This window comes from Nomascus leucogenys, chromosome 23 (assembly GCF_006542625.1).
Source record: "Nomascus leucogenys isolate Asia chromosome 23, Asia_NLE_v1, whole genome shotgun sequence".
In the NCBI taxonomy this organism is placed as follows: domain Eukaryota; kingdom Metazoa; phylum Chordata; class Mammalia; order Primates; family Hylobatidae; genus Nomascus; species Nomascus leucogenys.
In genome coordinates this window covers 28,376,621-28,404,406 of record NC_044403.1, presented here as the reverse complement: position 1 = coordinate 28,404,406, position 27,786 = coordinate 28,376,621, and the positions used below count along the sequence as shown (strand labels likewise).

Below are 27,786 nucleotides of genomic sequence, written 5' to 3'. Positions count from 1 at the left end.
GGAGGACCGGGAGGGGAGGGAAGGGGAGGAGGAACCAGAGCGGGGAGCGCGGGGAGAGGGAGGAGAGCTAACTGCCCAGCCAGCTTGCGTCACCGCCTCAGAGCGGAGAAGAGCGAGCAGGGGAGAGCGAGACCAGTTTGAAGGGGAGGACCGGTGCGAGTGAGGCAGCCCCGAGGCTCTGCTCGCCCACCACCCAGTCCTCGCCTCTCTTCTGCTCCACCTTCTCTCTCTGCCCTCACCTCTCCCCCGAAAACCCCCTATTTAGCCAAAGGAAGGAGGTAAGGGGAACACTTTCCCCTCCCCTTCCAAAAAACAAAACCAGAAAAACACTTTTCCAGACCGGAGAGAGCAGGAGAGAAGAGGGGTCGCCGGGCTCGCCATGGAGCTGCTGTGCTGCGAGGTGGACCCGGTCCGCAGGGCCGTGCGGGACCGCAACCTGCTCCAAGACGACCGCGTCCTGCAGAACCTGCTCACCATCGAGGAGCGCTACCTTCCGCAGTGCTCTTACTTCAAGTGCGTGCAGAAAGACATCCAACCCTACATGCGCAGAATGGTGGCCACCTGGATGCTGGAGGTAGGTCGGGGGGCGGCGCTCGCTAGGAGCCAGGACCCCTCCGGATTCTCGGGTCCCCGGCTGGAGCCCTAAACCTGGGAGAGGGCAGTCCCCGCGCCGGCTCCCAGCTCCTGTGCGGGAGGTTACCGCGCGCCTTTGGGCGAGACGCGTGGCTTCATTTCTGTTCCTCTCCAGATAAACTGGGGGGGGAGAGGGGGGAGGAAAATCTGGGAGAAGCGAGGCTGTCCCGGGCGGGGGTGGGGGAGCATCCCGCGCGCGTGTGCCTGCATGTGGCTGCCTCTTCTTCCCACCCGCCTCGCGACCTGTCTTTTGCGAAGCCGCCGCGGCTGCTTGCGCTGCGGCCAGGAAGGGAGCCGGGGCCTGAAATAGGGACCCCGAGCAGAAAGGCAGCCCCCGCAAAAGGCCAGAGCAAATTCGTCTTGGCCTCAGGTCCCCGCATGTGGTCGCGACTCCGCGCTGGCACTTCAGGGGGGAGGTGGAGGGAGGAGGGAGAAGGAGAGAAACAGGGAATTCAGGAGCCCCGGAAGTCCCATTGAAGAAACGTGTGTTTCAGGGGAACCCAAAAGAACCACTTCTTGCCCCTCACTCCAAGTCTTTGCCCAGCGAGCCGTGTGCCCACGTATGCACAGCTCTGGACCTGCCGTGGTTTCGCCATGTTGCTTTGCAAACTCCCTTTGGAAAGGCTGGGAAACGTCGCCCGCTTTACCCTTGCACCCCATTAGCCCGGCCACCCCACTTTTAATCGTGCCCTCTCCCCCACCCCCCACCTCACGAAGATTACTTACAGTTTGGTTTTCCAGCTTCCTCGGTGCGGAGATTTGGGTGGGGTAAGAAGGGGGGGAGGGGGTGTGTGTAGGGGGGATAGCGGGTCACCCCTAAAGGAGAGGTTGGAGCCCCCCGTGCCTGTTTCCAGGGCTCCCTGCTCCCGTCTTTCCCCTAGCTCGTCACCACGTTCCCTAGTTTCTGTCCTTGTGGGCCGCAGCCGGACACTCCCGCCGCGGCGCTCACCCCTTCAAGTTTCCTCCCGGGATCCAGAGCCCCAGGGGTCGGAATCCAGACCTTTCTGGCACCCGAAACCTCTGTGTCGGGAAGCCTGGCTCCTCTTTGGGGTTTTCACGCCAAAAGGGCTTTTCTAGGATATTTCCTCGATTTTTAATTATTTTTTGAAACCATCCCCCCCCGCTCCGACTCCAGCTGCCGAGGCTGCGGCGCTCTTCCTCCTCTCCTCCCTCCCCCTCTCTTCCCCACCTCTCCCCACCCGCCCCCCCAATAGCGGCCCCTGGGCCGCAGGGACCCCCCCAGACATTTTTTCCAATTGTCGGGAATGATAGAGGAGGATCTGGGGATCCGGATGAGACCAAGAAGTGGACCCCCGGAGCCTCCAGAATATTTTTATTGATTTTTTGAAAAGATGACGAAATCCAAAAAAGAGTGAGTGAGTTAGAGTGCGCGAAGGAGTAGCCAAAGGGAGCGTCGCGGAGCTGCCGCGGCTGCTGCGCACTTCCCCGACTCCCCGTTTTGGAGCTGTAGTTCACCCCCTTTTATAGGCTCCCTGGGAATACCAAAGCACTGATGGGCTATTCTGATTCACCCCAGTTTCCTTATCTTTGTTCTTTATTCTTATCACGCATTCTACTCCCCTCCCCCTCCCCACAAAAAAATTAATTTTTTTTGTTTCCATAGATGATGCTTTTTTATTCTTTTTCTCTTTTGCTGATGCTATGCTCTCCACCCCCGCCCCCCAACCCTTTCCCACTCCCATTATAGGTCTGTGAGGAACAGAAGTGCGAAGAAGAGGTCTTTCCTCTGGCCATGAATTACCTGGACCGTTTCTTGGCTGGGGTCCCGACTCCGAAGTCACATCTGCAACTCCTGGGTGCTGTCTGCATGTTCCTGGCCTCCAAACTCAAAGAGACCAGCCCTCTGACTGCGGAGAAGCTGTGCATTTACACAGACAACTCCATCAAGCCTCAGGAGCTGCTGGTAATGACCGGCCCCTTCCTCCCTTCCTTTCTGCGATTCCCGCTTTGCCCTGGCCTACAGTATGCCTTCCACTCACCACTTCCAGAGCAAATTCTTGGGATCCAAAATGACCCCACCAATAGAATTTACCCACTTATGGGCGATAGCTCATTTAATAGGAAACCACTGTCTATTTTTTTTTTGTGTTCCTACTATGTGCCCAGGCTCCGTGCCCAGCACTGAGGCTACATCTGTGAATAAGATCGTCATGGAGATGTGGGTTGGTGAGACTCATTTGCAATTGTGTATGCATGTGTGTAGGGGACGCGTGGGATATTTTAATTAACAGTGATATTATTTTAATTAAATTCCAAATTTCCAAAAATAGTCTTGAGAATGTGTTCACACGATAGGTATGTGGCTGTGGTGTCTCCTAAAAACTTGGAGTTCAAAGGTAATGCCCTCTGTAGCTACAAAATCGCAGGATATCAACACATAATAGCTGTTCACTAAATATCAGTTTATTGACTTTTGAGCAAAGTCAAAATGTGGCCTTTCACTGAAGGAGTCCGAGGCCTGGGTTCCTACCTCCAGTGGGACTGTGACCTCTGTACAACCCCAGGGATCTTGTCTTATCTCTGGTTTTCTACCAGGGAACCTTTTTCCCACCTGATCTAACTCCTTTTCCCTGCAGCTTGACATATAAGACGACCGTATTGCAGCTGTACTGGATGGAAGAGCGGCTCCAAGGCCCACCTTCAGTGGTTTGCACACCCCTCTTTGCACTGTTGAGAAAAGCACCCCCCCTCCTTCCCGCCCCCTCCCCCTCCTTACTGGCAGGGCCTGCACAAAGTCCACAGGGCTGAGGCTGGCTTCTTGAACTGAGCTCTTTGTGAGGCGCCTTCCTTTCTGGGGCTCTGCTGCCATCTAGTGGAAGACATGCACAAGGTTGGGGGAGGAATTGCCGAGAATGTGGAGAGGGGCCTGAATGACTTCACCTTTGAACGGCTGCCAGGTTTTAGCTGCTTCTGGTTTGGTCCGAGAGGCCTAGAAAGGTGCTTTCTTCTGGGAGATCTGCTTCCTTTAATAATGGTGCAAGACCAGTGGTTCGTACTCGCATTACCCTGTGAAGAGGAAGGGCTGGCATTTCAAGCCATCTTTGAAGATGATGTTGGTTTAGTAGTTTATTGGGGCGCTTTACCCCAGCTGTCCACAGAAAGCCAAGGCAGATTTTAAAGCTTATGGAGAAAACATTGTTAGAATTGGGAACCAATTTGTTTTTCTCATGAGAGAGCAGGAAAAATCATCTTCATATGGTTCATTTGTTTCAAGAGGATGGTGAATTGAGATGCTGTTCAGGACACCCAAATCTTTCCAAGACTAGCCAAGCAATATATTGCTCCAAACAAACTTGGCTTTTTCCTATTCCCTTAACCCTAGAAGTTGGGATTTGGAAGAGTCCTATTTTACAAATGAGAAGGCTGAGGCCTGGGAGGGAAAGGGGATCATCCCCGGCCCCACAGCTGTGGGACTGGTGCTCTGGTTGCTGGTTTAGCAAATGAAAGAGATTCCAGGTCCTCCAGGTGAATGAGAGGCAGGGTGCATTGGCAAACAGGGCCTGCCTCTCATTCTTCTGATGACAGCTCAGTGGATAGGCGTATTTGCTGGTAGCACATATGATATTTTTAATGTTTGATTTTGGACTGTTTCCCTTTGAGCACAGTTTCCCTTAAGTATCTCAGTGAAAGAGAGAAACAAGGTTCTTTTTCAGGTGGGTTGCTGGTGAGAGACCCAAAAGAGACAGGGTTGTGTGGTCGCCACACTTGCACTGAGGGATGCTGTGACACTGAGCAGGCACCTTCACCTTGCCCCAAATCACCTCTATCTGCAAAATGGGGTTGCCGATGACCATGTGGTCCTTTAGTCATGATGACAACGGCCTGTGAAACAATTAGGTGAAAGGGCTGAGTGTCACATCCCCAGAATTTCTGCCTGATACGTAAAAGGGGAGTTTGAGCAGCAGAGAGATAAAGGCCCTTTTTGGCGCTAAGTAAAAGCCAGCTAATTGGTTGCCAAGGGGTTGGGCCAAGGAACCTTATTTTGAGCTTTATCTGTGTGCATCATTTTTCCATGAAGATTAAAAAGACTATTAATTCGGTGATAGAGACATATACAATAAATTACCATGAAAGGGCCACAATGACCTTGGCCGTATCTCATTGTAGCTTCAGCTTTCTGGGTGGGCGGGAAGCAGTATTGCCTGCAAGTCAGGGTTGGGAGGGGGTAAGGGGAGCTGGAGTGGAAACGAAGTAGAAGAAAATAGAATCTTGGCAACAGCTACCTGGGCTCTCATTATTTTCAGTGGAGCCTGACATTTGAAGGATAAGAAGAGCTGTCAACAACTTCAAAGCTTCAGGGGCACATTGACAAATGGGCCCGCCTTACAATCTAGCAGCCACGTCTTAATGAGCGGCCTTAAAACTGGTCTGGAGCCCAACCCCCAGCCCCCTACACCAGGTCAGCCTGTGGATTTTAGATTCTCCTCTTCTCTTCCTGCCTTCCCCTCCAGGAGTGGGAACTGGTGGTGCTGGGGAAGTTGAAGTGGAACCTGGCAGCTGTCACTCCTCATGACTTCATTGAGCACATCTTGCGCAAGCTGCCCCAGCAGCGGGAGAAGCTGTCTCTGATCCGCAAGCATGCCCAGACCTTCATTGCTCTGTGTGCCACCGGTAAGATGAGGCTTGAGCCAGGGAGGGAGATGGGAGAGCTGTTTTGGGAGATGTCCAGGGAGAGGCGAAAGGCCGTACGAACTTTCATTTCAGTTGAGGAGTTTGGAGGAGGGGTGGTCTTGAGTAGTCTAAAGTCTGAAGTTGCATTCCTAGGTTGCTTCTTCTTTAACTTTATCTGAGCTTTGTATATTCGCTTTCTCTGCTAAACTCATAAATGGTTTATGAGGACAGGTGTGGTTAAGGCGAAAAAATTAGTGCCTGTTAAAGTATTCTTTATGATGGCTAAAGTGCTCTTTGAAGATTACATATACTGCTCACTGGTTGTGTTTAAATCTTTAATCTTTTAAGGAAAAGGATGGCTTGGAGATAAGCCCAAGAGGAAATCTCGGGGGGGATGGGAGCAAATACAGGTTAAAGGAACAACGTCAAGATAAATATGCTGCCTGCCTTGATTAGTGGTAAGGGAGGCCAAAGAAATTCTTTTTTTTTTGCTGTAGGGCATTTATGGCCTTCTAGCTGTTCGCTTCTCTAGCTGTTTGCCCCCCTGGGCGTGGGAGTGAACCTGGTTGGCTTGACTTTCTGAGCGCGGGGTTCTGATGCCCTCAGTTCACGTGGAGGTGTTTTGATTTTGGCGGCAGCCTTTAACATTGCAATTCTGCCTACCACGTGGATCCCACAATTGATACATCGTTCCTACTGGCTTATTTGCTTTGTAGTTTTCTAATAAACTAAAGGCAGTGGTTTGCTGTTGTCTTTTATTAAACAGCCAGCCTTGGCCAGTGTCTACTGGTTTTTTGGGTTTTTTTCTTGGTAGTGGCCATGGCAGAGACCCTGGGACCTTACTCATCCAAGGAAGAGATGTCAGGAGTTCATGTTTTGACAATCAGAAACCTTAGGTGAAAAGCTGATCACTTGGGAAGACCTTTTGGTGTGGTTCCCCTCAAATTTGCCAGGAGTAGTTAAATTGCTAGATGGACTCGGGTGGTAACTTTTTTCAGTACGTTGTTACATGGTTACTCATGAGTTCTACAGATGATTATATAATGTACGATGTAGTGCATATGCCCTGTGCTCACAGTCAAAAAGTCAGGCTTTGCTACATATCAGTGGGTGACCTTTAATTGCATATGCTCTGTGCTCACAGTCAAAAAGTCAGGCTTTGCTACATATCAGTGGGTGACCTTTAATTGGCTGCTTAACCTCTCTGAACCCCAGCTTCTTCATCTCCAAAACAAGCCTATTGATACATCATCCTACAGCCTGTTCAGAGCAACTAGGAAAATTAAAACTCAGAAAGAGGTGATGCACGTGGAAGTGCTTTGTAAACCGGAAGTGTAGGTTGGACCTTCACTAATTGTGAAAATGCTACCATCTCCCATTTTAACCCTGATTTTAACTGTTCCGACTAAGGTGGATACAATGGCTTTCCTTTTCTGGTTGCCCTTATGTGTTTCTAGCAGAACCTGTGTGTTCTGCACTTGCAGGCTTGAGTGTGAAGTCCTCCCAGCCCCCTGCCTGTTCATCTAGGGCACAGGTTTCCCCTTGCTGGTTTTCTGTAGTCCTGTTCTTCTGGATGCAGGCCAGGCCTCATGGTGTGCACATGCGCCCTGTGTCCCTGGTGGGAGAGTCCGTTAGCCTTCCTGCAGCCCTGGGGGCGGTTCTTAGGACCCCCGTGGACCCCTGCTGCCTTTTGGATAGTGGTCACTCTGGCTTCCTTCCCTTGTGCTGTCTGGCCTGGGCCCGAGAGGTCAGTCCTCCAGTGACCTGTCATTTTGTCTCCCAGGCTCGGCTGTCTCCTTCCTCTCTCATCATGATTCACTGTGGGGGAGGGGTCAGCCAGTTCTTTCTCTCTGGCCCAAGGACAGCTGACCCCCGACCCTAAACTCCCCCATTGCCCAGCTGTTGATAGCCAGAGCTCTGCTTAACACTGTCTCTTGACTAACAGATCTTTTGGGGTCTATGTGCCCCTTCCCCCTCTCTGATCTCTGATTGGGGTAGGGGTGCTGGGTGGAGTTACCCGGGTGTGGGCAGATCCCCAGATTCCGTCTAGACCCATTCTCGAAAACTGGGGATCCCATCCCCCACCCGTGGCCTTCTTGCCCAGATCTTTGGGCTGGCTGCCAACTCCGGGGCCAGAGTAGGGAGCCTGGGACTCAGGGACTGAGGACAGAGGCCCAAAGGGAGACAGAGGCAGTTATAAAGACTGTGTTTTGGGGGCCTTGAACTAGCTTTGGTCAGGGACTGGGAAAGGACACCCCCAAACCAAATGCAAATCGTGTGCTAAGCACTAAGCCTCAGGTGTGGACTGGGTAGAGCACAGGGAGGTCCTCGGCAGTTTCCTGGGTCTGGAAAGGAGGGGCCTGTATTGCAAGACGTTGCTTTCCCTCATCTGCACTTGGGTTTTGTGCAACTGACTGAGTCACATAGAATCCTGGCTGCGTGGAGTTTTACAGCAGTTGGCCTCACGATACAAACACCAAAGGCCGCTTTTCTTGAAGGAAACCCCTTCCATGGAGAGGAGATTGTGCCTTGTGGGGCCAGGGTGTGAGGAATGGGCGAGGACCCGGGACTCTGGCCAGTAGCGGGCACAGAGTGGCTGAGGAACAGAGGTAGGAGATGCAGATTCCCCAGCCTGAGCTGCTGCCCTCACCTGCACCTCATATCGCACACTTCTCTCCTTTTCTCCCGGTCCTGGATGTTCTGTCCTGGAGCTGATGAAACACCTGCGGCCAGGGTCTTGCAGGTCCACAGTGGCTGGAGGGTGGGAGTCCCGAGAGATGGCAGCCAACCCTCAGGCTGTGCAGCTCTTTGATGGGAAAAGCTGGTTGTGAAAGAGCTGGCAGTGGTTCTGCAGTGTGTGGGGAGCGTATGTGTGTGTGAAAGGGGAAGGGAGAGCAGGAGAACACAGGGGCTGCGGAAGTGTGGCCAAGTGGCGGTCTTGCTTTATGGGGCTCTGGGTTAAGATGGTGGCAAGGCAGAGAGGAGCCCTCCTTCCTTCCCTGCTCGGCCTGAAATGGCTTCTGGAAGAGCAAGGGCCGCAAGCTGCTGGTATCCCTCTGCAGCAGGTCCTGGTCAGTGCAGGTGTGGGTGGGTTGGGTGGGGGATCTTCCTGACTGCAGCTCCTAGCATTCCTGTTCCTGGAGTTTCCAAAACTGAGGAAGCAGAACCGAGCCAATGCTTCCCTGGTTGCAGCTCTGCTGATAGAGCACCCAGGTCTGCAAGCGAGGAAAGAAGGCCACTGGAGATGACCTGGGTTCGCACTCTGGCATTGGGAGATTCTTGAGATGTGATATCATGCTCGGTGGATGATTCCAGTTAGTCTAGCAGAGCCAATGGCATTGAGTTTACACCTGGCACTGGGTAGGGGGAGGTGCTCACCCTCCCTCTCCAGGCACCCACATCCCCTCTTTCTTCACTAGAAGCCCACCCTAAGATGCTGCACCTTGGTATTTGTGCCACACACGATAGCCACCCCCAGGCCTCCCCACGCCAAGACCAGAGCCCCAGTGTTGACTAGAACCCATTGTGCTGTCCTAGCCCCTGCCCTGGCTTTACCCACAGGTGCTCCCTCAGATTCCATCCCCAAGTGAGAGGGAGACAGTGGTGGCCCAGAGAAGTTCGATGATTTGGCCCTTGATCTACAGTGGGAGATTCACCTTGATGGGTGCTGGGAAGGAAGAATGGAAACCATCTTTCCATCTGCAAGCCTCTGAGCTGCCCCTGAAGCTGTGAGAGATCATGGGACTGAGGGGAGGTCGTTAGCATGCCCTGTGGGGACAGGCAGCCAGGCATTGTGGTGCTTTCTATTGCTCTTCCCTCTGGCTGTGAGATGAGTGGGTAGCAGTCTGCTCATCGCCCTCCCACCAGCTCCTCCCAGCAGGCCTTGCAGTTGCATGGGCATTCCCTTGTCATGGCAGCCCTGCCCCACAAGGACAGGGTATGCTGGTCCTCTTCTGGGGGTGGCAGATGAGGTGCGTGCCCAGTGACATCCCTGGCCTGTGAACACTCTGGTTCTGGCCCTTTGAACTCCACCTGACTGCAGGTTGGAGAAGAGAGGTTGGGAAAGCCTGACCTGGCCTTCCCTTTCTTCTTCAGCCTCAGACTGCGTATCTCTCTCCCCCTGTTGGTGAACAGGAGCAAAGCCATCACCCCGGCACCCCAAGACCTCAGCCACCATAGCCAAAATGATGGGTGCTAAACGTACTGAGCAGGGCCTTGTATTCCATGGTTTTAAACTTACTTAGCTCTGAACTCTTTATTCAGTAAAATCCTACCAAGAAGTACAGATACCAAGTTGATGAAATGGAGCACTTATCAGGGCCTGTGCCCAGATGAGGGAGCCCAGTGGGACCCCCAGGGCATCCTTGGGAGGATAAGCCTTTTGTGCTTGCTGGTGCCGGGGCTGGGGCTGGGACCCAAGTCCTTTCAGTCCTGAGTCAGAGCGCCACCTTTGGGGCTCTTCCCCCACTTGTGACATGAAAGGCTGCCCTGTCCTCCTGAGTGGTATATGGGAGGTGACCTCGAGGAGCTGGTCAGCTTCCAGTAAGTTATGAAGAGCTCTGGATCCAGAGTCTCAAAGTCTCATCTGGACCCCAGGCCCAACACTCACAGTGAGCCAGATCACTTCATCTCCCAAGACTTCATTGATTCACCTACAAAAGGAGATGGTTTGAAACAGATGAATTTCCACCTCCTTTTTATTAATACCTCACCATCACCACCGCGGTCATGAACGAGCATGCAGCCCACACCAGAGCTGCCCCTGGCACCTGTGGGTCCAGCTGGCATTCCCCTAAGGTGCGTCCTTTGCCTCTACCATTTTGCCAGGAGGGAGGCGGGAATGTCGGGTGTTCCTGGTTATGTGGGCATCGTTCCTTGGCTCGGGTGAACTGCATCTCAATGAATTGTGGAATGTGCTGGGTTAGAGTTGCCAACTTCTCTCTTCCATTCGCTGAGTGTTCATGGGGTTCTTTTCATTCCCCTGTGGGGCTGCACTTTCTCCCAGTTCTGCAAAGCAGCAGGAGACTTGGGGACTCAATGATGTCATTTCTGGGACACATACACTACTGGATAGTGACAGATTCTCCAGGAAGCACAGAGCCCTCATTCTTCCTGGCCGGCTTGGCCTGCTCCCTGCATCTGCCTGCAATCCAGGGATGCTGGGCGCCTTTCTCCTCATCCGTCTAGACACGGGAGAGCATCTCCAGTCAGAACTCCCCGCCACGGTCCTGCAGGAAGTCCCAGGAGTGAGAGCAGAGGAGGGGCAGGTTGGGGAGGATGCTGGCTGACATTCATTGCTTACCTTGAACCAGGCACTGTGCTTTTACAAGGATTATTTTAAGTGAATCCTCAGAACAGCACTACGACGTGGGTATTGCTGTTCTCATTATTTGCAGATCAGAAAATGAAGACTCAGAGAGGTCAGGTAATTTGCTCATCTTCACACACTTGGTAGGTGGTGGGATGGAGATTCAACCTCAGTCTGATTCCAGAGCGAATACTCTGAACCAGTGAGCTGTGTTCTCCAGAGGTCTGCTTTGGTTGGAGGGGAGCTGGAGCCCCAGGCCCTGGGACAGCCTCTGTTCCCCATGGCAAGGCGTGTGGCTGCTCCTGCCCCTTCAGATCCCCAGATGCAGCAACCTGGAGAAAGGCCTTCCTGGGTCTGGTGGGGGCTGGGGCAGGAGTGGAGGCTGCTGCCCAAGCTCCATGCACTCCACCTTCCAGCTTGGAGCTTTTTGGGTCTACTCTCCAAATCTGGGAAGGGAGACTCCCCCCTCCCTTTTTTTTTTCTTTTCTTTTCTTTTTTTTGAGACAGAGTCTTACTCTGTCACCCAGGCTGGAGTGCGTGGCACAATCTCTGCTCACTGCAACCTCCAAGTGATTCTCCTGCCTCAGCCTCCAGAGTAGCTGGGATTACAGGCGCGTGCCACCATGCCTGGCTAATTTTTATATTTTTAGTAGAGGCAGGGTTTCACCATGTTGGCCAGACTGGTCTCGAACTTCCGACCTCAGGTCATCTGCCTGCCTCGGCCTCACAGAGTGCAGTGCTGGGATTACGGATGTGAGCCACTGCACACCCAGCCTTCAAGAGCCTGCTTTCTTTGAGAAGCTTCTTTAGAAGTTATCCATGTAGTAGTACAGACCTAGCGATTATAGCACAGCATCCTCTACTATCTGATGCACTGATGCCCAGCCTTAAGAAGTCTCTATGTTTTACGTTTTTGGGGGAGTCCTCCATGCTGCCTGGAACAGGGAGGAGCACATTGTAATGAGTCGATCAGAATGGATCGCTGATCAGTTCATTGCCTCTTTCTCTGCTGCAGGAGGAGGGATCTCAGGAAGTCACCAGCATCTCACCTCTCTAGGTGGACAATTAAGGATGGAGAGGGTACACCCTCACCCCTGAGCGTGCCTTCTGCACCAGCATATAGCTTGTTGGCATTTTTGATCAAGAGACTTTGCTGAGACGTTTGTACCTGGTTTTTATTTGTTAAAATAATATTACGTGCAAATTTTACAAACTCATCTGTGTTTCTCCCACCTAACAGAACAGCTTTTATTTTCCGTGCATCCTTCCAGTTCATCCGTAGGCATGTACGTATGTATTTGCCCGTGGTTGTAATCTTCATCATCGCATGCATGCATGCAATTTGGTTTTCTGCTTCCTTCTCCTGAGAGTGGATATTGTGACCATTTCTCCATCCTGTCATAGCGACAAAGCTGATGGTTTCCAGGAATGGCTGCATTGGGTAGGTGGAGCTTTCTGCAGCTGAGGGTGGGGGTTGGCTAATTACAGCTAGGAAGCTAGTGCACAGATGAAATGATGTTTCATTTTTCTGTTTTTCTCTCTGCTCAGTATCCCCTGCCAGTAGAGAGGGGGATGTCCTTGAGCGTGGCCCTGGGGCAGCCCTGGTGCCACGGGGAAGTAGCGCCGCTCTGTGGAGAGGGCTGCCTTGTGAACTTGCCGGCTGGTAGGCGCCGTGACCCGTTCTATTGTCTCCTCATTGTTCTCCTTGGGAGTCATTCCCATTCCAGATCCTCAAGTAAGAGCAAAGTAGAGCTGTAAGGCACCTGGGAGGTTATCCTGCCTACTATCTTTAAACTCTTGACCTAACCCATGAAGGAAGAAACACATTTTATAGCGCAACTCAGGATACGTGTACAAGTATATCAAACTGATACAAAATTTCTCCGAACAATATTTACTCTTAACTACATGCAGTGAGCCTGATACTTTCTATCCTACTCTGTTTGGTTAAAGGAGAACAACAACAAAAAAGGCTGGTCACGACCCACAAATGCATTTCATGACCCATTAATGAGTTGCAGCTAGACGTTAGAAAAACACTTATTTAGACAAATGGGAAAACAAGCCCTTGGAAAGAGGAAGTGACTTGCCTGCAGACCCACGTCTGGACCTAGCTGGAGGGCTGATGTTGCCTCAGTATTTGACTAACCTGGAGGAGAGGTGGGGCGTGCTCAGGGATCCAGAGGAAGATGCTCGTCTCCTGCGTAGCAGGCAACAGAGGGCAGTACGGCTGCTGTCCTGGTCTCCAGCGGCTCTTTCCTCTGGCTGTGGGAACACACTCCTCCTTTGGTGCCACTCCGAGCTGCTGAGAGGCAGCGAAGTTCATGCACATAGTGCTCCCCAATTCTGTGGGACGGGACACTGTCCCCAAGAGGACTCCCCTGAAAATCTTCTTAGTAAAGCAAAAGGGAGGTAGAGTCTCCCTGTGCAACTGGTGCACCTGTTCTCCCTATGCCTGCTGGCTTCCAGAAGTTCGTTCGTATGCCAATAATAAGAGTCGGTTTTGCTAGCAGTGGGACAGCAGAGACGGGCATGTGTGAGGTGTGCTTCCCGGTCTGAGGCCTATGGCAGAGGGAGGGGAGGGCCGGGGATACTTGCCTGCCCCTTCCCTGGCAGATGCTCCCGCCCGGGCCTTTGTGGGCCCAGGGCCATGGGCCGGCTGCCCCGCTTGTGTTATGAATGTCACAGGGGGGAGCTAACGAGGTTATTGGGCAGAGAAACACTCTCCTGTGACCCATGTGGAAGAGACCTACAGCAGAGCAAGAGGCAGGGAGGCTGGCTTTGTCACACTGTTCATGGCGACAGAGAAGGCATAGGAGGGGCGGGTGGACAGCAGGCGTGGGCGCAGCACCATTATATACGTCCCTCAAGAGGTGGAGATGGTGAGAGAGCAGTGGAAAGAAAGCCAAGGAGACAGGCAGATGGCCAGGTTTGCTCTGCGTTCGTGATGGGAGGGGAGGGCTGTGCTTGGCTTAAGGGATCCACGGTGTGTAACAATGCTGCTAACTTGATGCTGGGGCAATGGGCTCACCATTAGAAGAGCTGCTGTAGAAAATGTGTTTGTAATAGAGCGTGTACAGGAAGAAGGGGAAATCGGAGAGGGGCTGGTTTTTGTAGGTTTAACCTGATTGTTTTTGCTGTAAGTTGAAGGGTGACCCACGGTTCCCTGTACGCTGTGTCTCCTGCCCCCACGTGTCCCTTCCATGTCTACACGCAGTAAGCTCACTGGAGCAATGCTAAAACTAGAAACAGTACGCTTTGGAAGACTTGCTGCACTCCAGGACCGTCACTAGGGTGATGGCTGCAACTATTACCTACCCTAATGTCAACACGAGCAGGTGCAACTTAAACTCTGAAAAGTCTCAGGGTTCTCGCCCATACCATTAGGGTGACGCACGTGTGCACCTTCTGTGGCTGATGGGTAAATTAAACAGGACGTCACGTGTAGCCTACTGCATATGGTGGTCATTGGTAGCTGTCAGCAGCAGTAACAGGAGAAGTTGGCTGTCTTTATTTCCCCTCGATGGACCAAGCAGCTGCTGGATCACGGCCACCCAGCCCCTCTGAAGGAGTGCTCGGAGGAACACAAGGGGGCTGGTCTTTCAAGAGGAGCCGTCTAGCATGGCAGTGGACGGGGTTCAAGCCCCTCTGATTTATTATCCTCATTCTGCACTTCTCTGTAGCAAGTCACATTTTTTTCTCTTAGCAATAAAATGGGGCCTTCAGGCTCATGAGTCATAACGTCGAAACCAAGTCACCCATCTGATTCGGATGCAATGATTAATCTTTGGTGCTTAGTTAGAGCCCTATGTTAGGGTTAGAATCCTCCGCCCTAATGTTCTGAGGGTTCTTGCTGTTGGGCCAGAGGTTGGGAACTGGATGGAACTCAGCCCCCACTCGTGCACTCCCTGCATTGCTGCTTCTCTCATTTCCTTTTTTAAATCAAATCTTTTTTTTTTTGGGGGGGTGGGGGTCCTATTAATCCTTGATGCCTGTCAAAAACTATAACAAGATCCCATCTGAATTAGCATTCTGCAGAGATTTTGCCCGTTTCTCCCACCTCCTTGTACTTTCCCTCCTTCTCACATCTGGAGCGCCTGGTCTGTCCTGCTTGCATGGCCTGTGGGGTGCACTGGTCTCAGGCATTCTCTGCTCTGTTCCCACCATCACCTCTAGAGGAGACCATGACTCGCTCACCTTGCTCCCCCCACAAGGGTCAAGAATGTTACCTAGGACATGCTTAATATGACTGGGATTTGGGGATTGGGGACCTTGAATCCTCTGTGCATTCATTGTTTGCACTTAGATAAACTATCTTCCTTCCCTGCCTCAGTCTCCTTCGTTTAAATCTGGAACAGCCGTGGTGATGGCAAATCAACACAGGCTCCTTGTGAAAGAACTCGAGGGAGGACATGCGTGTAGGGCATGGGGTCACTCGTGCCGCTGACCTGCTGCCGTCCTGTTTCTGCGTCTCTGCAGCCTTGGGAGCTCTGGGATCCAAATTTGTTCTGTGCCCTGACCTTCTGCCTCTCATTCCTTGCAGACTTTAAGTTTGCCATGTACCCACCATCGATGATCGCAACTGGAAGTGTGGGAGCAGCCATCTGTGGGCTCCAGCAGGACGAGGAAGTGAGCTCGCTCACTTGTGATGCCCTGACTGAGCTGCTGGCTAAGATCACCAACACAGACGTGGTAGGTGGCCACCACCTTCTTGGCTAAGTCCAGATGTCTCTTCTCAGCTCAGGGAAGGAGACGACGGGTTTGATTATGTTGTGTCAGAGGTATTTTTCTGGTTTGTTTTCCAAGATCGACATCCAAGGGAGTGCAAAGTTCAGCAGGTGACACCCCCTCTTAAGGTTCTGAAAAGCTGTGCACGGTAAAATACAGGAGAAAACTCAGCAAGCAGATGAAGGGGGTGGGGGCGGGAGGGCTGTTTACCGATGTTCCTTTATGGCGTGGGCTCCTCAGTGGGTCTGAATTGTTGCTTCATTGCCATATTTGTACACGCTGCCGGGCTGCCTCTGCCCGGCAGTGAAGAGCTGCCGTGTCTGCTTTCACACGCTGAGGCTGTGAGGCGCACAGAGGAGAAAGGAGAGCCAGGACTCAGCTGCAGTGGACAGAGCAGACACACAAGAGGTGCCCCACTGTGAGAACGGTGTCCGTCCCTGGCAAACCTCTCGACCCCTCCCCGCTCTCTCTTCCCTTTTGTTCAATGCAGTCATGGATTACAAAGTGCTTTCAAAAGACAAAGTGCCATACAAACTCAAGAAACTATTATTAGCTACGGAGCTTCCCCATTCTGTGTGCCCTGTGGACGGCCCAGAGGCTGTTAACTTCCTGTTGCCAGAATTGGGAGCTCCTGAGAAGAAAGGTTTTGAGAGAGGCCAGGCTCAAGTGAGACTCTGAATTCAATCGGTAGGAAGCTGCAGTCCTAGCCCATCCGAGCCAGGATGGTGCTAAGAGGTCAGAGAGGCAGTTCCTTCATTTTCCACGGGCAGGACAGGGGCTGAAGTAATCAGCCAGGAGGGGGTGGGCAGTGGCTGAGCTGGGACTACAACCCTCAAGCTCCGACTGCCCCCTGGAAACTTTCCACTCCACCCTTGCTGCCGCTCCTGGGATCTTTTGGTTTGAAAAAAAAAACCCTTGGGTTTAAAGTCAACCCGAGAGAGGGGTGTTGGCCCTGAGCCCTCATGCATCACCATGGAGAGGCTGAAGAATGCTGGGCACTTCACGATGACACCCTCTGGATGGTCCAGGGGGATTCAGATGCCCTCTGTGGGCTTTTATTGAGTTAAGAGATCATGTGATTTACAGGCCTATGGCTGAGGCCTGCACAAGGGATACTGAACAGATTAAACTTCAGAGAGCCCTCGGCTGCAGCTGGCTGGCCTCCTCTCCTGCCCACCTGGATTTTTCCTGGCATTTGTTCCCCGCTCAGAGAAATGGCGCAGGGAGATGCTGACAGAGCGAATCCGGGGTCCTTCTCTGAGATAGTTCTTAGATACAGTTTTAAAATGCGGGCTCCAAACATACGCTTTTTAAATGAGGACTCCAGAACACAGACTGAAAAGCTCGCTCCAGTGCAGCATGAAGAATGCTTCTCTAATCCTCCAGAGAAAAATCATGGACAGGACTTAACATTTATAGAAATGGTACGCTTTCCTCCTTTTCTGAATGTCTCCAATTAAGGCTGCCTTACAAATAGGACTCTCCACCAGTTTAAGACAAGCCCTTCCTCAGTGCCTGGAGACAAAAATGTCAGTGACAGGAGTTCGAGCGGCCACCCCCCTCCTCCTGCCCCCAGGCATTGTAACGTTTTCCCCCGATGTAGATAGACCTGCTCTGATGGGCTGACCACCCTACCGACTCCAGCCTTTTCCCACTTCCCTTTGTCCCCTCTTACTGATCTCACATGGACAGTGGTGTCAATTTCACTCCTGGGAGTTGCTGCAAAGTCTCTTGGCTTTTCAAGACTGCAGGCAAGTCAGTCTGTTATCTCATCTGGAGAAACTGCCTTTTTCTGATACTAGGTAGCCAGTCCATTTAAGTCAGCTGGCCAACTCTGTTCAATGTACATGAAATGAATACGACGCTGGTTGAGGGGTGTCCTCCTATAAACCCTAACTGTTGGTCGAGTTGGTATCTCATTTCTATAATGGGCACACACCGTGTTTCTTAACTGGGGCTGCCTGTGTGTGCCTCATTCACACCAGTGGGCCTGGGTTGAACATTTTCACATTAAAAAACCAAGAGTGAACATAGTGAAATGTAAGATTCATAATACTTTTTCAAATAAAAATCTGAGACCTCAGGAAGTTCCAGGCTTACCTCTGGCACCCCAGAGGCTGGTTCACTCTCCCTGAAAATGTTTTTAGTGGAAAGGTTCAAGCAGCTCTGGGCTAGGCTGTGTGTGTGTGTGTGTGTGTGTGTGTATGCACCTTCCCAAGTGCTAAATCTCCTCCCATCCATCAGCCTGTGTTCTCTGAAAAGCTGACGCTCAGAGGGAAGAAAAATAAAAGGACTAGAATTTAGAACACATTAGCGTTTGGAGGGAGGTGAGTTGTCTGTCCTTCGTGACCTCTGTTTACCATTTCATGAGTCAAGAAGTGGTGGTGTATTTCCTTCATTCATTTCTGGAAGTGTTTACTGAGGGCCCAGTTGTTGCTAGAAGTTGGGGTGGATGGGTGGCATGTGGGAAATAGAGGATGAGATTCCTGCCTTGAAGGAACTTAGCAGTTGTATGATGAATCAAGAGTAAAGCATGCAAAACCCTAGCAAATTAAGAACATAAACGAAGGTGTGCTAAGTAATGTGTTATGAACGCTAAATGCAGTAGGAAATCAACCCAAAAGAAGGCGCTCATGAGGCCTAACATAGAGTGCCGGCCTCCCAGCAGAGAAAAGTTGGTGATGGAAACTGTTCTTAGAGTAGAGAAACAAAACGTGTGGGCACGCAATGGAATATCATTCAAACCTTAAGAAATGAAATTCCGATCCATGTTATAACATGGGCGAACCTTGAAAATACTATGTTAAGTGAAATGAATCAGACACAAAAAGACAAATACTGTATGACTCCACTTATACCAGATACCTGGAATAGTCAAATTCGTAGATTCAGAAAGTAGAATAGAGGTTCCCAGGAGTCTGGGGGAGGAGAGGATGGGGAGGTAGTGTTTAATGAGTATGGAGTTTCAGTTTGGGATGATGAAAACAATTCTGTAGATGGAGAGTTGTGATGGCCGCACAGCAGTATCAATGTACGTAATGCCACTGTACATTTAGAAGTGGCTGAAAAGGGAAATTTGACATTATGTGTATTTATGATAGTAAAATGTGTGTGTGTATATGTATATACACACACACATACATAAATGGATATATATATATATGTATGTACGTATGTCTGAAACATCCTTGGGCCACGCTATGAAATGCCCATAGGTTGATGCTGAACTCTTCCCTGGAAAAGTGAAATACACAGGACCACATTTTGCCCCCTGTCCCTAGTGCATTGACAAACAGAAATCAGGAAGAGCTGACAGTTTCCCAGAGCCCCTGAAGTTATACGTCAGCTCCTACACACCTTGCTGTTTCTGATTTCTTCAAGCTTGCAGTGCTCTCTGTCACTTCGGGGGTTAGGTGTTGGGTTGTCGGGGATCGAGCTGTTGAAAGAGGGTCCCCCTGATTCTTGTGAGATGGCCAGGCGAGTCTCTGTGGTTCATTGGCCAGGAGCAGATAGCTTTGATATGAGGGACGCATGCGGCTCTGAGAAAGTCGGCCTTTGTTGCTCCGTCTGGTTGCCAAAATAAACCAGAACGCTTCATTCCAAAGAGAAAGCTGAGTGAGGGGCCTGACAGTTTTATAGGGAATAAAAGTCTCAGAGAGTGGTATATTTTAAATGCTTTTTCCTTCCAATCGTAAGAGTTGCTAAAAACAGCCAGAGAGGCAGTTTGGCTGTAGCGGGGATGTCTGTTGCGGGTGTCCAGTGCCTGGGTTGGTTTGAGAGGGGAGGGCGCCACTGGCCTGGGTCCCTGGTGACCATGGCCTTGCTTCCTTGGGCTGAATCGGGGTCCTCTTCCATCCCCTCTGCACACTAGTCGGGCTGCGTGCCAGCATTGATCTCACTGCTTCCTTGTCTATAGAACCTCTTGAATAAGGCCCAGCTTTTCCTCAGCTCTTTATCCACAGCCCCTGGCAGAGTCACTGGGAGTGATGCTTAAGAGAGGAAGGAAAGAGGAAGGAAGGAGCAAAGGACAAAGGCAGGCAGACGGGTTTCCAGTACATTTCCAATTCACTGGTCTGTCCATGTCCTTTGAAAAGCTGTATCTTTTTTTAACTTCGATTCTGTGTCAGGGCCTTCCAAGCCTTCTGAGTTCTCCCTAACCTTATCTTAGAGTAGGTTAAATGAAGTGGCTTCATTTTCACATGACACAGTTGCACAAATTCCCTAACTAAAAAATGGAATTGAGGCTCACGGGTCATAAAGATGTTGTGAAGTTATTGCAAGATAGTTAACAGAAGAAAGACTCTAGTCATCTGTTCCTTATATTTATCCTTTTTTGTCTAAGTCACATCAAAACTCTTTGTCACATTCTTTAAAAAAAAAAAACAAAAAACAAAACTTTAGATTCAGGGGATCCATGTGTGGTTTGTTACGTGGATATATTGGGTGATGCTGAGGTTTGGGCTTCAGTTGAACCTGTCACCCAGATAGTGTACACAGTACCCAATAGGGAGTGTTTCAACTCTCGTCCCTGTCCCTAGACACCTTCTTAAATATTGCCCAGAGAAGATTCCAGGATATCCCTTCCTCAGGGTCATCCTGGCATTTTATGGTCCTGATTATCAGTTAGCTATTAAAAAGCAGGGAGGTGGAGGCGCTGTGGAAGAAGTCTCAGTTTCGACCACATGTGTGTGATTCCTGGGGTTCAGCATCGTGTCTTTCTGTTCCGTAGCTGGAAGTGCCGGTGCCCTCGCCGCACATGTCATTTTCAAGGCTCCACTGTTACAGATTCTGTCTTCCGTGGACTCTTCGGGGCCTGTGGTCAGGAACCTTGTGAAGTGTTCCTGGAAGCTGGGGGTGGGGAGGTGGAATAGAATCGGGGGCTGATGCCTCCCTCTCCTGCCTCATTTTTCTGTGGGCCTCATTTGGTATGCAAGGAAATAAGCCAAACAGCCTGTGAAGAAAGGAAGAATGAGATAGTTTCCTAAGTTGTCTCTGCCTGAGTTGGCCGCGGGTCTGGGGCTCATTCAGCCCTTTGTCACCCTGTTGAGTGCAGTGCGTGTGTGGTGACAATGGAGTGGTGCAGTTACACTGAGGGCTAATGGTAGGAGTTCCGTCAGCCCATTCATGGAGGCAGAGGAGGGTGCAGGGCGCGGAGCTGGAGCCAGCAAGCAGAGGAAGTCAGAGGCCCTTGTAACGAGCTGAAGATCACAAACGCTGCTGTCAGGGCTCCAGGCTTGGGGGCGGGGGCAGCCAGGAGGGAAGGGGGCAAGGGAGGGGGCCTATCATCATGGAAGTTGGAGGTCTGCCCGACCTCCAGCGCGGTAGGGTACCACCTGTCCAGGCTGACAGACGAGCATTATGGCTTCCCTTTTAATCAGCTTAATTTGGGGCATCTCAACACAATGGCTGGTGCTTTGGAGGCTGCAGGAAAGCCATGTCCTAGAGCCGCCGCACTTGACATGCGTGTAACATCTTTTGATTAGAGGCGCTTTCGTGTTTTTCCAGCCACTTGGGCTATGTCTGTCTTTCTTGGAGATTCTCTGGTCTGTATATTTTTACTTAGAGCTTAGAAGTCGAGGTATATAGGAAAAAGGAGTTCTGAAATTGGAGGTTTGCCCTTTCTAAAGCCAGTCTGAGCTTTCAGCCAGATGTCACTGCGGGGCAAGCCACATCAACTCTCCACGCTCCATTCCCTAGCTGAGAAACGAGGGCGTTTGGCTATTTGATTTCCAAAGGCCCGTTGGACCTCCAAATTCTCCAAGTCTGTGATCATTTATGTGTGTCTTCTTATAATCCAGTCCCTTTGGAAACACTAACTCCACTCTTCTCTCAGCTTGATCCTCTAACAGAAGCAACCTGGTTAGATTTAAGGTGGAGGTCTTTCTCTCTCCAGGTGGCTGCCCCCATCCCTACCCCCACCCCAATCCCATGCATTCTCCTGCCCTCCTGCTTGGGGCAAGACCCGGGTGATGTGGAGTTTGTTATGTCCAGTTGCAGGTATCAGCACCACTGCACAATCTCTTCTGCCTTCACTTCCCACCAGCACACAGAATTTATATGCCCTTCACAAGTCCAGAAAGGGTCCCTGCCATGCTAAACAAAGGTATTCATATGCAAGGCGTGAGCTCTGTCTCATGGAAGGGAGAGGCCAAGTTTCCACCATCAGAGAGTAGTGTTCAACATCATTTATACAAGACAGGCTTTTGCTCTTTTAGTCTTGCTGAGCTAGAATGAGGGGTTTGTGTAGTTGAAAGTCAAGCTGATCATTTTCAAGTTTCGTGGAAATGGAACCTGAAGGAAGGCTAGGTGGAGACTGCAGAGAGGGTTAGCGTCCTGCTTTGCCACAAGGGAAGTCTAGAAGAGGGTGGGGAAGGGAGTTAAGAATTCTTCATTCATGGAGTACCTGCTTTGGTCATCCTTTTATCTTCCCTTCAGAGGGGTCATCAATCAAGAGCTGGCCAGGCTGGGTGTGGTGGCTCATGTCTGTAATCCTAGCAGCTCGGGAGGCCAAGGCAGGTGGATCACCTGAGGTCAGGAGTTCGAGACCAGCCTGACCAATATGGTGAAACCCTGTTTCTATTAAAAATACAAAAATCAGCTGGGCGTGGTGGCGTGCGCCTGTAATCCCAACTACTCGGGATGCCGAGACAGGAGAATTGCTTGAACCCAGGAGGTGGAGGTTGCAGTGAGCCGAGATCGCACCACTGCACTCCAGCCTGAGTGACAGTGAGACTCCATCTCAAAAAACAAAACAAAACAAAGCTGGCCGTAGTCAAGTCAGTGATGATTTGGATTGAAATTAAAATGTGACTAAAGAAAAGACAGAGTATGCAGTTTTGTCTATCTATGAAACCTTCCTCTGTTTTATGTGGGACAGCCTGGGCACTCATTCTTTGGCTGGAACTTACATAAAACGCTACTGTGCACGCACATGTCACCTCAAGTCCCTTGGCTCTGAAAGTCCAGTAGAAGTGACAGCCAGACATCTCAGTCCTCCCTGTAGGGTTTTCTCAGAACTGTTCCTTTAAGGTCTCAGGCTGCTGGAAGGGAAGGCTGATAGCAGAAGAAGTGGGGACACTGGGAACCCCAAAGGGAAGACATGCATGGCCTGAAACCGAGTTCTTTAGCTTTCTGGAGCCTGGTCTCTCCAAGTGGAGGGTCATGCTGGCATGGTTAATTCACTGATGGCCATGGAGTCCCAAGTTGGCCATATTATCGCGGTAGAAGATACATTAACCCGGATGATCTTGCCAGGGGCCAGAATAGAACCTGTGAGGAAGGAGAGCAAGGCAGGATTGGCCGGGAGGCAAGAGGGATTTTGTTGAGGAGCAAAGTCTTCACAGGAACTGCAACTTGGAAAGTATTCACGGAGGGCTATGCCACGCGAAACCCTCTTTAAAGGTACCACATTGCTAGGCCTAACGGGCATTTCTTTTTTAATGTAATGGCTCAGAGCTATTGTCTACCACACCTCGCATGCACACGCACACACACGCAAGTTCCCTCAGTCAGCCAAGAATCCTGCCATCTCTTTTAGATAACAAAAGCTCTTAGGCCTTACGCTTTGGGTAGGATTTGTCTTCCATGGGCAAGTATTCAGTTGGAGACAAGTATATAGTCACTGCCTCTATGGGATGGAGATACTCTGATTTAGTCCCTCTGCCTCTTGGAAAAAAAAAATGGTAAACATCCCCTTCAACAGCTTCTCAAATCCCTGTACAGTAGAGGAACATTACACGTGAACTTCCTGGATTCAATGGATTCGTCTTTGCAAGAAAAAAAAAAAAAACAGAAGAAAATATCAATTTAGATTGTTAGGTCCAACGTTTCGCTCAGTGAGTGAGCACAGGGGATGAGGGAGGATGGACGGAGTGTGGGGTTGAAGCTGCTGTTCTGGGTCTCAGCTCCTGCCCATGTACCGTGGAGTGAGCATCTCACACCACGATGATTCTGGCATTTAAGTCAACTCCTTCACACGGTGCTCAGATGGAGAAAGGGCTGTCTATGTCTATCCCAGCTTTAGAAGAAAAACTGATGGTATGAGACTTGCCATTCCTCTCTGATGTAGAACCTTCCTAAGGGACATTCCACAGTAGTTTTGACCGTTGTCACTTTTTGCCTTTAACCCCCACATTCATTTTGAGTGTATATTTAGTATTCAATTTTTTAGATGATAAGGATTTAAGGTTTTCAGACATCTACTGAAATGCAAGTGGCCCTAGAAACATACTTTTAGGCTGGGCTCAGTGGCTTATGCCTGTAATCCCAGTACTTTGGGAGGCCAAGGCGGGCAGATACCTGAGGTCAGGAGTTCGAGACCAGCCGGGCCAATCTGGTAAAATCCCATCTCAACTAAAAATACAAAAATTAGCTGGGCATGGTGGCACGTGCCTATAATCCCAGCTACTCAGGAGGCTGAGGAAGGAGAATCGCTTGAACCCGAGAGGTGGAGGTTGCAGTGAGCCAAGATGGTGCCATTGCACTCCAGCCTGGGCGACAAAGCAACACTGTCTGTCTCAAAACAACAGCAACAACAACAACAACAAAACAGAAAAGAAAAGAAACATTATACCTTAACTTTTTCCACCTAGCGAGTGGTAACCTGTGAGGATAATGCTGCCACATGCTCCTTGAGGGAAGAACTTGGGGAAGAGCTGAACAGGGATGAGGCAGGTGAGCCCCATGCGATTTATCATCATTCATTCAGCTCAACAGGTCGGACAGGGTAAGGGATGTGACCAGGAGATGCCACAGGAAAGTCTGAGAGGTGTTAGCAAGTCCCAGAGGCCAGTGCCTGACTCCATTTCAGCCTTGTTCAGGGTGGCACGGAGACTCCTGCCGCTGGGTCACCTCTGTCATGTTCAGCACTCTCCCCAGCACCAGACACGCAATCTTGACTAAAGATTGTCAAAATCTTGACACACACTTCACTAGTCTTGACTAGACGTGAATCTATACCTCATTTCAAAGAAATCTGAATTCTTTCAGGTTCCAGGACCAGTTTATTAGAAATAATCACGATCATTTATTGAGCTCCACTTAGCACTGCACATATATCAGTATCATCTCAGTTGCCCTTTACTCTGGTTGTTTTGTGGGGAAACTGAGATCAGAAAAGTTAAATAACTCAGGTGCCACCTGCAAGTATGGTGGGTGGGCAGCAAATACCACCCTTCCTCATTTCATTGTTCCAGGTGATATTTCGTCTCTGCCTTCGGTCTTTAGTCTGTGATTGTTCCTAATCTTAATTTTCATTGAAAGCTGTAGTTTGAAATGTGGGATAGATGAGAGATAGGAAAGGAAAATTTAGGGGTATGGAAATTTTTTTCCTTAGTGGTTAGTTCCAGCTTTATTTTATTTATTTATATGTTTGTTTTTAAAGATGGGGAACTTGTTATGTTGTCCAGGCTGGAATCGAACTCCTGGTTTCAACTTCCCACCTCAGTCTCCTAGAGTGCTGGGATTGCAGGTGTGAGCCAATATGCCTGGCCAGCTGTTTTAGATCTTTGGGAAATAAAGAGAATGCTTTTGGGCTTGGCAAAATAGAAACCTCTGGGTGGGGAGAATTGCACAGTGAAAGAAATAAAAGGGAAGTTTATATTAAACTATGAAAAGACACACAGAGGTTCGATTTAACATATTTTCCTTATGTATGTGCTTAAGAGAGTGCACAAAGGCACCTTTGCAGAGGAGAGAGGCTAGAAAATGCCTGTTAGAAGCAAGTCTACTGTTTGCACCCTCTTACTAGCACCAGCAACGGTCCCTGTCTGTTGATACCTGTGACTTGTCATTGCATTGCATGTCACCTGCCTAAGAGAAGCTCCTGCCTGGGGCAGACACACTGTCAATTTACCCCTACAATATAGACTGATACTAAAGCAATGCTGCATATTCTTGCTTATTCCCAAATTGGATGGCTCAAGGGTCCAGAATGTTGTAGACATTCTGCATTATATCTTTATGAGAGTTAAGGAAATGGTAAAGCAGAAAGAATTGGGGATTTTTTTTAAGTATTTACAGTGAGGCGCGGTGGCTTACGCCTGTAATCCCAGCACTTTGGGAGGCTGAGGTGGGCGGATCACAAGGTCAGGAGTTCGAGGCCAACCTGGCCAATATGGTGAAACCCTGTCTGTATTAAAAATACAAAAATTAGCTGGGCATGGTAGCGGGCTCTTGTAGTCCCAGCTAATTGGGAGGCTGAGGCAGGAGAATCGCTTGAACCCGGGAGACGGAGGTTGCAGTGAGCCGAGATCGTGCCACTGCACTCCAGCCTGGGGGACAGAGTGAGAAAAAGTATTTACAGTTTATGTGAGGGTCAGTACGTTGGTTCATTGGCTTCCTTCTTATCTAGTTCTCAGGGGCTGAGTTTGCTAATGTCGCAGCACTTCTAGTAGCCTTCCCCTTTTCTCTGCCACTTCCCAGCTTCCCCAGGCAGAAAGCATCTGGTTGGCGCCTTGATTACCAGGCATCCATAAGTGACCATCATTTAGGCCAGTGCTTCTCAGAGTACCAATCACCTGGGCTCCACTAAAATGCAGGTTCTGAATAGCTCGGCCTGGGTTGACTGAGATTCTGCGGTTCCACCAAGCTCGCAGGTGATGCTGACGCCGCCAGCCCATGGACCCCACCTGGAGTAGTGAGGTTCCTTGGCACTTTAAGAACATCCCTCCTTTATTTCACATGTATTTCTACTGGAAACTAGCACAGACTCATGCAAGCTAAATTATGCATGTTTTCTCGGTAGGATACTCTGTGTCCTTTTCCTCTTACTAACAGCTCTGGTCTGGACCATTGTTCCAGGATTGTCTCAAAGCTTGCCAGGAGCAGATTGAGGCGGTGCTCCTCAATAGCCTGCAGCAGTACCGTCAGGACCAGCGTGACGGATCCAAGTCGGAGGATGAACTGGACCAAGCCAGCACCCCTACAGACGTGCGGGATATCGACCTGTGAGGATGCCAGTTGGGCCGAAAGAGAGAGATGCATCCATAATCTGCTCTCTCCTTCTTTCTGGTTATGTTTTTGTTCTTTGTGTTTTAGGGTGAAACTTAAAAAAAAAAATTCTGCCCCCACCTAGATCATATTTAAAGATCTTTTAGAAGTGAGAGAAAAGGTCCTACGAAAACGGAATAATAAAAAGCATTTGGTGCCTATTTGAAGTACAGCATAAGGGAATCCCTTGTATATGCGAACAGTTATTGTTTGATTATGTAAAAGTAATAGTAAAATGCTTACAGGAAAACCTGCAGAGTAGTTAGAGAATATGTATGCCTGCAATATGGGAACAAATTAGAGGAGACTTTTTTTTTCATGTTATGAGCTAGCACATACACCCCCTTGTAGTATAATTTCAAGGAACTGTGTACGCCATTTATGGCATGATTAGATTGCAAAGCAATGAACTCAAGAAGGAATTGAAATAAGGAGGGACGTGATGGGGAAGGAGTACAAAACAATCTCTCAACATGATTGAACCATTTGGGATGGAGAAGCACCTTTGCTCTCAGCCACCTGTTACTAAGTCAGGAGCGTGGTTGGGTCTCTACATTAACATCATTTTGCTGTCTACAGTAGCTGCTACCTAAAAAAAGATGTTTTATTTTGCCAGTTGGACACAGGTGATTGGCTCCTGGGTTTCATGTTCTGTGACATCCTGCTTCTTCTTCCAAATGCAGTTCATTGCAGACACCACCATATTGCTGTCTAATGGGGAAATGTAGCTATGGGCCATAACCAAAACTCACATGAAACGGAGGCAGATGGAGACCAAGGGTGGGATCCAGAATGGAATCTTTTCTGTTACTGTATTTAAAAGGGTAATGTGGCCTTGGCATTTCTTCTTAGAAAACAACTAATTTTTGGTGCTGATTGGCATGTCTGGTTCACAGTTTAGCATTGTTATAAACCATTCCATTCGAAAAGCACTTTGAAAAATTGTTCCCGAGCAATAGATGGGATGGTTTATGCAAGTCATGCTGAATACTCCTCCCCTCTTCTCTTTGGCCCCCTCCCTTCCTGCCCCCAGTCTGGGTTACTCTTCGCTTCTGGTATCTGACATTCTTTGGTACACAGTTCTGGTGTTCCTACCAGGACTCAAGTGACACCGCTTCCTGCTGACATTCCCATCACAACATTCCTCAGAAAAGCCTGTAAACTAAAATCTGTTACCGTTCTGATGGCACAGAAGGATCTTAATTCCCATCTCTATACTTCTCCTTTGGACATGGAAAGAAAAGTTATTGCTGGTGCAAAGATAGATGGCTGAATATCAGGGTGTGGCATTTTGTTCCCTTTTCCGTTTTTTTTTATTGTTGTTGTTAATTTTATTGCAAAGTTGTATTCAGCGTACTTGAATTTTTCTTCCTCTCCACTTCTTAGAGGCATTCAGTTAGCAAAGAGGTTGGAGCAACAACTATTTTTTTTTTTTTTTGCACAATTGTAATTGACAGGTAATGAAGCTATTTGTTAAAATATTTGCCTTTTTAAGT

The 27,786-nt window shown here is 49.8% G+C and overlaps 1 protein-coding gene and 1 long non-coding RNA gene across 3 annotated transcripts in view; one reads left to right on the top strand and one right to left on the bottom strand.

Moving 5' to 3' along the window:
- The window catches only part of LOC115832878, a 28,281-nt gene extending 25,760 nt beyond the window's left edge, over positions 1-2,521 (bottom strand). The window contains exon 1 of one of the 2 annotated variants that reach the window (XR_004028254.1): positions 2,396-2,521. This is a non-coding gene — a long non-coding RNA (uncharacterized LOC115832878). Of the gene's footprint in view, positions 1-1,359; positions 1,867-2,395 lie in introns of those variants that run through there. The other variant, XR_004028255.1, reaches the window with a different exon arrangement.
- Positions 80-27,786, top strand: CCND2 (cyclin D2). Its single transcript, XM_030804440.1, has 5 exons — positions 80-574; positions 2,342-2,557; positions 5,106-5,265; positions 15,117-15,265; positions 26,102-27,786. The coding sequence occupies exons 1-5, from the start codon at positions 380-382 to the stop codon at positions 26,249-26,251; spliced, it is 870 nt and encodes a 289-aa protein (XP_030660300.1). The 5' UTR covers positions 80-379; the 3' UTR covers positions 26,252-27,786.

Excerpts from the sequence above, each read along its gene's own strand:
- CCND2 (XM_030804440.1), top strand. The coding sequence starts at position 380 with ATGGAGCTGCTGTGCTGCGAGGTGGACCCGGTCCGCAGGGCCGTGCGG. Across the intron at positions 575-2,341 it reads TGGCCACCTGGATGCTGGAG|GTCTGTGAGGAACAGAAGTG; the intron begins GTAGGTCGGGGG and ends CTCCCATTATAG. Across the intron at positions 5,266-15,116 it reads CATTGCTCTGTGTGCCACCG|ACTTTAAGTTTGCCATGTAC; the intron begins GTAAGATGAGGC and ends CATTCCTTGCAG.